We start from the raw sequence: 9,510 nt of genomic DNA on the forward strand, positions 1-9,510 counted from the left end.
AGAAAAATACCGAAAGGAAGTCAAGATGAGGCCAAATCGAAACACCCAGAAGCATCGATGTTTAGCGGTTAACGTCTTTCTGGGCAGCTCTGTGGCTCCACAAAAGCGCACAGTTTCTCTCCTGGGGTGGTGCTTCTACAAATGAGGCAACGTTTAGCTAATCCCTCACTCATGATGATTGCGCTGTTTTCAATTTTCCAATGCTTTAAGCCACACCGTGCAGACACTTTGTTACTGACAAGTTAGTGCGCTTGGATGTGTATTTCCTTCGGCCAGTCCTAGGCGAGGGAATGCAAGTTAGTAGATATCCAAAATATATTAAAATACATTTATATGTTACAGCTCACATACATTACACAAACACATACTATATATTAATATCTACAGAATTTTCGATTTATGTGTATATTTACATTTAAGCCAAAATAACATAGACACATGGTAAAGAATTTTAAATACAGCAGGAAAGTCCAAAAATGAGCTTTCCTCTTCTGACGCCTTCCTCTCAAAGCATACTTCAGCACCAGTTTGATATTTCTTTTCAGAAAATAGCTTGCATATATCTACGTATCTAGGTGCTATTAAAGACTTACTTTTTTTTTTTTTTTTGGTGAGGAAGATTGGCCCTGAACTAACATCTGTTGCCAATCTTCCTCTTTTTGCTGAGGAAGATTGTCCCTGAGCTAACATCTGTACCCATCTTCCTCTATTTTGTATGTGGGTCGCCGCCGCAACATGGCTCCATGAGTGGTGTGTAGGTCTGCAGCCAGGATCCCAACCTGCAAACCCCAGGTGCCAAAGCAGAGCGTGTGAACTTAACCCCTATGCCAGTGGGCCAGCCCCCACAAATTGGTTTCTATAACATATGCGATTTTGCATCTTGCTTCTTCTTAGAGATTTTTTTTGGGGGGCTTAAGCAACAGACATTTATTTCTCACATTTCTGGAGTTGGAGATTTTTTTTTTTTTTAAGATTTTATTTATTTTTATTTTTTCCCCCCAAAGCCCCAGCAGATAGTTGTATGTCATAGTCACACATCCTTCCAGCTGCTGCATGTGGGACGCGGCCTCAGCATGGCCGGAGAAGCGGCGCGTCGGTGCGCGCCCGGGATCCGAACCCGGGCCGCCAGCAGCGGAGCGTGCGCACCCAACCGCTAAGCCATGGGGCCGGCCCTGGAGATTTTTTTAACACGAGCACAAATGGATCTATTTCTTTAAAGACTGCATGGCATTTCATAGATTACATCACAGCATACCTTAATCTGTTTAACCAGCCCGATGGATGGGCAGATAGGCATTTCCAATTTTTGCTATCACGAACAATACTGCACGAATATTCTCACGCATTTGACCACATTCACGAGTTTTTCTCATCATCTTAGCTGGCTCAAAGGAAAATACATACATGTATTTTAAGTCTTAGGAGATGTCAATTTTCCGTCCAAAGAGCTTGCATAGTTTCATGCACTAACAAAGTATGCATCTGTTTCTCTACATTTTTGCTGCTGTTGGGTGATATCCAATTTTTAAAGTTTTTCCCATCTGCTAGGTTGTTTGAATTTTGCATTTCTTGGAGTAAATTTGAGTAAGTTTGCACAAAAGTTTACTGGCCCTTTTTACACACTATACTTTCATCTTTATTGCCAGATCACCCTCTTTCTTCCACTCACTTCCCCATCCTGCTTCCTGGTATAGAGGATAAAGAGCCTAAACTCTTTAGTCTGGCTTAAAAAGTCCTTTATGATCTGGTTCCCACCCCACCCCAAATGCCCATTAATTGAGCACTTACTGTATACAGACACTCTGTGGGTGCTGGGGACCCAGGAATCAACAAGGCAGGCAAACGTCTGCTTTCTGCAGCTGACATTCTAGAGCAGTGTTTCTCAACCTTTTTTTTCCCCCCTTATCGCCCCTCTAAGAAGAAAACTGGAATTATCTTTAAATTTAATTTAAATCAATTAATTTCAATTTAATTACATTTAATTTCTCCCTAACGAGAAAAATTAAATACTTAGGTATAAGATTTTATCTGATAGGGCTGGCTTTGGAGGGCCACAAGCTATTGTAATGTCTAAGGTTCTTTTTTGCCCCTCAAGAATTAATTGTGGCGCCCTTGGGAGCCATATTGCTCCCATTGAGAACGCAAGCTTTAGAGGGGTAGCTGCTGGACAGTAAACAAATAAATGGAAAAGATTAAATCAGGGGCCCGAGACTGTTATAAAGAAAAGCAGGAAGAATGTTCGAGGGGGCCATTTGACATCTTGATCGTCTGAATCAAGAACGCTCTTCCCAGACAAGGAAGACCAGCCTTGGTTTCTTCAGCTGCCAACGGAAATGATAATTTCCTCCTCACGGTGCCTGGCATACGGCAAGCCCTCAATAAATGAACTTTACTGTAATTATTAATTAAAAAAATATTTTTAAATGTAAACGGAATAAGCGCTGAGATGCGCCTCTGCTCTGCTACCGGCTTGGGTCCAGCGCCCAGCGGCGCGCACAGCCGGCGCCTCCACCTCCGTCCGCAGGGGGCGCTGTGGGGGCCGCGGCCGGGCTGCTCTAGGCGGCGGCACCGGAAGTCTCGTTCTCCCCTCACTTCCGGTCTCTGGCCCGGGCTTGGGCTGCGTGGAGCAGGCTTTGCAATGCCGACCGGAGACTTTGAGTGAGTCGGGGTTGGTGGCGGGGGTCCCGGGAGGCGGTTTGGGGGTTCCGGGGAGTCTTGTGGAGCCTGGGTGCCCCGAGGCCGCGGGAGCCGGGCTTCGCTGACCCGCCTTCCCCCCGCGAACTTGTCCCCGCAGTTCGAAGCCCAGCTGGGCCGACCAGGTGGAGGAGGAGGGAGAGGACGGTGAGTACGGCCGGTCGCCCCGGCTCACCGCAGCCAGCGCCCCGCCCGGTCACTGCCACCTGCTCCGGCCCCCGGCCCTGGCACCGCCAGCCCCTGCCCCGCGCCATCCTCCTGGACGGCCTGTCGCCAATTCCAGAGGCTCACTGGCCGGCCCCTCCTCCTCCCGTGCCACCCCAAGCCCTCACAGCTGCCCGTCTGCTCGGGGGAAGAAGCTGTCACAACCTGCCGCCTGCCTTCGTACCAGCGCCCGGATGCCTTTATGGGCTGCCCCCGCCTTCCTGCCGCCCCCATCCTTACCATTGCTGGAGGTCACTACAGCCAGCTCCCTGTCCCCGCACGGCTGTCCCCGGGCACTTCTTGGCCCTTGGGCCCCCCCTTCCTCAGCTCCCAGTGTGAGCATCATCCCCAAAGTCCATTCGTTTCAGCTTGGCACACCCCGCCCCCCTGCTGACCTCCCCGCCACTGCCTCTCACAGACAAATGTGTCACCAGCGAGCTCCTCAAGGGGATCCCTCTGGCCACCGGCGACACCAGCCCGGAGCCTGAGCTACTGCCAGGAGGTGAGTGACGGGCGACCTCCACTCCATCCTGGGCTGCCTGTCTCCCCAGCCGCATTCCCGCCTGGTCCCCATCACCCGGGACTCAGTTCCCTGCCCCTCTTCCCCTCTCCCAGCTCCACTGCCGCCTCCCAAGGAGGTCATCAACGGAAACATCAAGACAGTGACCGAGTACAAGATCGATGAGGACGGCAAGAAGTTCAAGGTGAGGCTGGGGGTTCAAGGTTGTGCTTGGGGGCGCTTGGGCCACGAGCGGGTGGTGTGTGGAGCAAGATTGCCTGGCCCCAGGAGCCTTGAGACGCAGGAAGCCGACCCTCTCCCTCCCATCCACAGATCGTCCGCACCTTCAGAATTGAGACCCGGAAGGCCTCAAAGGCTGTGGCAAGGAGGAAGGTGAGACTCTGCTCCCCTTGTCCTGGGGGCTACCCCAGGACTGACTCAGGAATTAGGACTCCTTTTCCTAGTGCCTTTATTTCTAAAGATTTTATTTATTTATTTTTTCCCCCAAAGCCCCAGTAGATAGTTGTCTGTCATAGCTGCACATCCTTCTAGTTGCTGTATGTGGGACGCGGCCTCAGCATGGCCGGAGAAGCGGTGCGTCGGTGTGTGCCCGGGATCCGAACCCGGGCCGCCAGCAGCGGAGCGTGCGCACTTAACCGCTAAGCCACGGGGCCGGCCCGCTAGTGCCTTTATTTCTAGAAATGGGGTTTAATTGTTTGTACCTATTTTGTTGGAGCAGAACTGAGGCCTAGGGGTGTTTCATTCTCTGGGTGCCCTGAACAGTCCAGGGCGCAGGAGTGGGCAGAGTTGATTCTGCCTCCTCTTGGCTTGTCTGCCAGGAGGAACAGAGCCAAGCCCTCCCCTAAGGTGGTCAGACCAGAAGCCATAGCAGTAAAAACGTCTGGCACGATTGTTTGCATACTTTCTCCGTGCCAGACCCAGATGCTTTGCATTCACTGTTTTCTCATTCAATCCTCATGGCAACCCAGGGAGGTGTGGCGCATTGTGGTCCCCTTTTTGTAGGGAAGGAAGCTGAGGTTCAGGCCCCTTGAAGTCTGGGGGACCCCTGTACACCCCTGAGCATCGCTCCCTAGTGGGAGCTGGCCCACCACCTGCTCGGCCCCCCAGGAATTGTTCTCTGTGAAGCTGTTTCCCTCTGCGCCTCGGTTCTCTCTGGAGCTTGGGGCTGAGGGCTGCCTTGCACTGCCCCGCTAGGGCCTCACATGCACTCAGGAAATGGGAATTGTCATCGTCACCCTTGTGGGAGGGATATGGGGCCCAGACATCCCAAAAGGGGCTATAACAGGTCTGAGGAGCCAGTGGGTGGGGGGCCCTACCTGCCCTGGCCCTGACCTGTCCCCTCTCCCGCCCTGAGCCCAGAACTGGAAGAAGTTCGGGAACTCCGAGTTTGACCCCCCGGGGCCCAATGTGGCCACCACCACGGTGAGCGACGATGTGTCCATGACGTTCATCACCAGCAAAGAAGTGAGTGGGGCAACGGCGGGGCCGGTGGCCTGGGAGGTGGTGGCGGCAGGGTGCGGCGCCCCCTCTGAGCTGCCCCCCCCACCCCGCAGGACCTGAACTGCCAGGAGGAGGAGGACCCGATGAACAAGCTCAAGGGCCAGAAGATCGTGTCCTGCCGCATCTGCAAGGGTGACCACTGGACCACCCGCTGCCCCTACAAGGACACGCTGGGGCCCATGCAGAAGGAGCTGGCCGAGCAGCTGGGCCTGTCCACGGGCGAGAAGGAGAAGCTGCCCGGAGGTGCAGGGCCTGGGGGTGCGGCTGGCGCACCGCGTGTGTCGGGGGTGTACGTGGGTGTGTGCATGCACACCTGTGAGCAGACACACGCGGGTCTGCCTGGAGTCTCCTTGAGCGGGGTTTGCCGATGGCGAGCTCGAGTCTGGACGGCTGTGCACCCACGACTCGTGTGTGTGGGACTCAGGGGCTGTCCGTGTCCTGTGTGCCTCTGTTCCTGTGTGTCGTGAGGCTGGGCATTACTCTAGTTGTCAACCCCTGTGGGTTCTCACTCTGTGCTGCTGGCTTCCTGGATGCGACCTTTATGTCATCGTGGCCACCGGGCTCGGACGAACCGGATGCCTGTGGCTTGACAGACAGCGCGGGGCTGGGTCGGGGCTGGAGCCGCCGGCACCCTGGGGCAGGTCTGTCCCGCCGTCTGCGCCAGGGTGAGGCCTGAACCGCCTGTGCTCTTCGTCTGCAGAGCTGGAGCCCGTGCAGGCCACCCAGAACAAGACAGGGAAGTACGTGCCACCGAGCCTGCGGGACGGGGCCAGCCGCCGCGGGGAGTCCATGCAGCCCAACCGCAGAGGTGAGGCGGTGAGGGCACCTCCCAGCACCCTGTGATTAGCCCGTGGGTGGGGCCCGCCCCTCACAGCCGCCTCTCCCTGCCACCTAGCCGACGACAACGCTACCATCCGCGTCACCAATCTGTCAGAGGACACGCGGGAAACCGACCTGCAGGAGCTCTTCCGGCCCTTCGGCTCCATCTCCCGCATCTACCTGGCCAAGGACAAGACCACCGGGCAGTCCAAGGTGGGCCGGCGGCCGTGGGGCGGGGGAGGGCTCGTGCCCCTGCTGTGCTCTGCGCGCGCCCCTGACCCCAGCCCTCCCCCAGGGCTTCGCCTTCATTAGCTTCCACCGCCGCGAGGACGCCGCGCGCGCCATCGCCGGCGTGTCTGGTTTCGGCTACGACCACCTCATCCTCAACGTGGAGTGGGCCAAGTAAGACCCCTGCTCTCCGTGTCCCCTTCCCCCCCCGCCCCCCTCCTCCTCCTCATGACGTCACAGCCGCCACTCAGGCTGACTGCAGCCCCCACACTGGCTTCATGGTCCCCAAGCCTGTTCTGAGGGGCGGGTCCTTTATCGTCCGTCCTTCTCAACGAGGGGCCCACCGCCTGGCGGCGGCAGGGCCAGTCTGGCACCCTTTGTGGCCTGTGCCACCACGCTGTCTCACCCTGTCCCCTGCCCCACTGGGGCCCCAGCTGTGTGTGGCTGGGGGGGGTGGTCTTGGGATTCCCTTCGGGGTCCGACGCCCTCAGACCTGCCGTCCCCTCCTCCTCTGTCTCCTTCTCTAGGCCATCGACCAACTAAGCCAGCTGCCACCTCTGCTGCTGCTGGGCCCCCGGCCCCAGGACCCTGCGGCGACAGAGGCGGCCTCCCAGAGCAGGGGGCTCCGAGGGCAATAAAAGCTCCGGTCACCCTATGCTGTCCTGTTTATTTGTGGATGTCACTTGCCCTGTGGTGGGTGGGCCAGCCCCGCCCCCCGCCCCCGCCCCCGCCCCCGCCCCCGGGTGATTGCTGTGGACAGAAATTCCCGCCCTGCTGGCCCGGGCGCTCTCTGCTCGTCCCACCACAGGCCTTTCTTTGGGGGAGGAAGTGGTGGCTCGGGGCCTGGGGCCTGCTGTGCTCTCGGCCCCCGTTCTGCTGCCGGGTCCCAGCACCGTGTGGCGAGGAGGAGGCCCAGGATAGGCCAGGTCACGGCTCAGGGGACTGGGGCCCCGGGGTTCTGGGGGTGGCTGTGGGCTTGAGGGCCAGGCCTTGGCCGGAGCTCTCAGTGTCCTCTGGGGTCCGGCCCCCCCCGCAGCCGAGGCAGCCGTGGCGGCGGCAGCCCAGGCTGGGCGCCACGGCCATGTAGAGCAGCGGGTGGATGCAGATGGCCAGGGGCATGAGGCCGCGCATGACCTGGTAGCTCACGTAGGACCCCAGGTCCAGCGCCTTCTCGGCCTGGGCCGCGTCCGCGAAGCTGGGGCAGCCGGCGATCCAGCGCTGCCCGGCGTGCACGTTGAGCACCTGTGTCACGTAGTAGGGCACGTAGGAGCTGGCGTAGAGGGCCACGCCGCTGGCCACCAGCATGGCCACATGCAGCTTCTCGGCCGCCGTCATGCCGGGGCTGCGCAGCACGGCCCGCCCGAGGGCGCCGTAGGCCGCCAGCGTGAGCAACAGCGGCAGGGCGCAGCCCAGGGCTGCCACCACCAGGATGTAGACTCTGTAGGCCTCGAGCTGGCTGTCATCCGCCGTCCCCAGGCACTTGATGCAGGCCCCGGGCCTCTCCACGGCGCACCTGCCTTCCTGCTGCGGCCTCTTCAGGTGCGAGAAGCCGAGCGTGGGGGCGGCCAGCAGGGCCGCCAGCGCCCAGCCCGCGGCGCTGATGGCCCACGCGTGCTTGGGCCGCAGGTGGCTGCGGGTGAAGAAGGGGTGCACGACGCCCAGGTAGCGGTTGAGGCTGATGCAGGCGATGAAGATGACGCTGCCCAGCAGGTTGCAGATGAAGAGGAAGCGCTCCAGGCGGCACGCGGCCTCGCCGTAGCGCCAGTGTTTGGGCGGGTAGAAGTAGGCGGCCAGCGGGGGCAGCGTCAGCGCGTACAGCAGGTCGCTGACGGCCAGCTGCGCCGAGAAGACCACGGCCGGGTGCCACGGGCGCTGCTCCCGGGTGCCGAAGCGGTAGAGGGCCAGGCCGTTGCCGGCCACGGCCACCAGGAACTCGGCCACCAGCAGGGGCCACAGAAAGCCCTCCTGGAAGCTGTTGAGGATGCGGGCAGCGGCCGCCGAGAAGTTGGCTGGGCAGGGTGTGGCGCCTACGGCAGAGGGTGTCACTGAGCGAGCCCTGTCCCTCCTCAACGCGCTGTCTTGCTGCCTCTGGAGCCCCGTGTCACTGTGGCCCCATAGACCTCTGCGTGCTGAGCCCTTTGGGTGCCTACGTTCCCTGAGTCCCTGCCACACCCAGGAGGGGGCACCAGCCCTGGCTCCTTTTTAGGGGGAATCAGGCCCAGAAAGGTCAGAAGCCAGAGGCCATCACCCAGCTGTTTTCTAGGCTCTCTCTGGGTCCTGGGCCCCGAGGAACCAGCTGGGGCAAGAACGGGGTGGGGGTCACTGCCTTCACAGGATGCACGTGAAGGAGTGGGAGCCCAGGGGGGTCCCCGACCCCACTACGGTCCTCTTCCAGGTCTCCACCAGCAAGTCTCACTGCCTCCTCCCTCAGACTCTGTCACCCCCTTGGTTCCATCAAAGTCCAGCCCCCACCACCTCCCGCCTGGACCCGCACAGTCGCCTCCGCCTCGTCTCCCTGCTCCCACCCTCACCCCAGTCTGTTCTCCCCACAGCCTCCAGAAGGCGCCTGTGAGCGCCTGACTCTGGTGTGAGCGCCTAACTCTGGTCAAATACCTCTGCTCACAGCCCCCCACGGCTCCCTCCTCGCTGGGAGGAAAAAACGCAGAGCTCACCTCTGACCACCAGGCCCTGCAGGAGCTATCCCCACCCCCCACATGCTCTCATTCTCTCCAGCTCCTGGTGACTCATTCTCTACAGTTCTTCCTACACTGCCTTCCTGGCTGTTTCTTAAGGCATATCTGCCTCAGGGCCTTTGCATTGCCTGCTCCCCTTGCCAGAGTCAACCTGCCACTACCTTAAGACTCTGTCACCTTTTTCCCGTCTCTGGTCCTAAGAAGCCCGCTCTGACCTCCTGAACATTTCCACTGCACCCCTCGGCCCCTCCAAGTTGCTTTGCCTGCATATTTTTTCTCCATAGCCTATTTCCATCTGATCACCCTGAGGAAAATCCCAAGGAGAATGTCCCCTCCTGAGGGCAGGCAGTGCCCTGCTACCGGCTCCCCAGTGCCTGGGACACACCAGCGTGGGTGAGAGCAGAGCCCTGCAGACAATTCCCTCACACCCCCCACTCAGCCTCAGCTTTCTAATCTGAGGAATGGCCTCTTCCCAGTCTGTCCAGCAGGCTGGCTGCCAGCTCCGTGCAAGGTTCACGCACCCCTTCTCTGCTGTAGATTGCTTCCAGCCCTGCCTCCCCCCCATCCCCTCTGCTCTGGGGCTCTGGTCCCCATCCAGACGTGAGTTTTCACCCATGTCCCCTCCTCCTGGGCGCCGGCTCCCTCAAGCCTCCCCCGACCCCCCACCCCCTGGCGGAACTGCAGGACCCAGGGCACTGGATCTCACCCGACCCAGCAGCGCCTGCTCCTCACCTGGGACGGTGGCGGCCATGGCCTGCACGCCCTGCCTCTGTGGCCACTGCCCACGCTCTGCCAGGCCCCTCCCCGGGGACAGGCAACACGCCCGGCCCCGCCCTGCCCCAGCAGCTCTGA

At 59.5% G+C, this 9,510-nt stretch overlaps 2 protein-coding genes across 2 annotated transcripts; one reads left to right on the forward strand and one right to left on the reverse strand.

Annotated features, from left to right (window-relative positions):
• The first annotated feature begins 2,584 nt into the window (after nt 1-2,584).
• Nucleotides 2,585-6,620, forward strand: EIF3G (eukaryotic translation initiation factor 3 subunit G). Its single transcript, XM_004442616.3, has 11 exons — nt 2,585-2,658; nt 2,795-2,841; nt 3,317-3,400; nt 3,514-3,602; nt 3,731-3,790; nt 4,778-4,882; nt 4,972-5,161; nt 5,619-5,726; nt 5,814-5,950; nt 6,033-6,139; nt 6,493-6,620. Exons 1-11 carry the CDS (start codon nt 2,639-2,641, stop codon nt 6,506-6,508), a joined length of 963 nt encoding a protein of 320 aa, XP_004442673.1. The 5' UTR covers nt 2,585-2,638; the 3' UTR covers nt 6,509-6,620.
• Nucleotides 6,621-6,697: 77 nt separating this feature from the next.
• On the reverse strand, nt 6,698-9,469 carry P2RY11 (purinergic receptor P2Y11). The gene is made up of 2 exons (XM_087425489.1): nt 9,391-9,469; nt 6,698-7,992 (listed from the first exon to the last, which is right to left on the reverse strand). The coding sequence occupies exons 1-2, from the start codon at nt 9,407-9,409 to the stop codon at nt 6,893-6,895; spliced, it is 1,119 nt and encodes a 372-aa protein (XP_087281615.1). The 5' UTR covers nt 9,410-9,469; the 3' UTR covers nt 6,698-6,892.
• Between the last annotated feature and the right edge of the window lie 41 nt (nt 9,470-9,510).

This window comes from Ceratotherium simum, chromosome 39 (genome assembly GCF_057802395.1).
Source record: "Ceratotherium simum simum isolate JZ-2026a chromosome 39, ASM5780239v1, whole genome shotgun sequence".
Lineage (NCBI taxonomy): Eukaryota > Metazoa > Chordata > Mammalia > Perissodactyla > Rhinocerotidae > Ceratotherium > Ceratotherium simum.

Coding starts and splice junctions, on each gene's coding strand:
- EIF3G (XM_004442616.3), top strand. CDS start 2,639: ATGCCGACCGGAGACTTTGA. Junction 3,791..4,777: donor AGGCTGTGGCAAGGAGGAAG/GTGAGACTCTGC, acceptor CCCTGAGCCCAG/AACTGGAAGAAGTTCGGGAA. Junction 5,951..6,032: donor AGACCACCGGGCAGTCCAAG/GTGGGCCGGCGG, acceptor GCCCTCCCCCAG/GGCTTCGCCTTCATTAGCTT.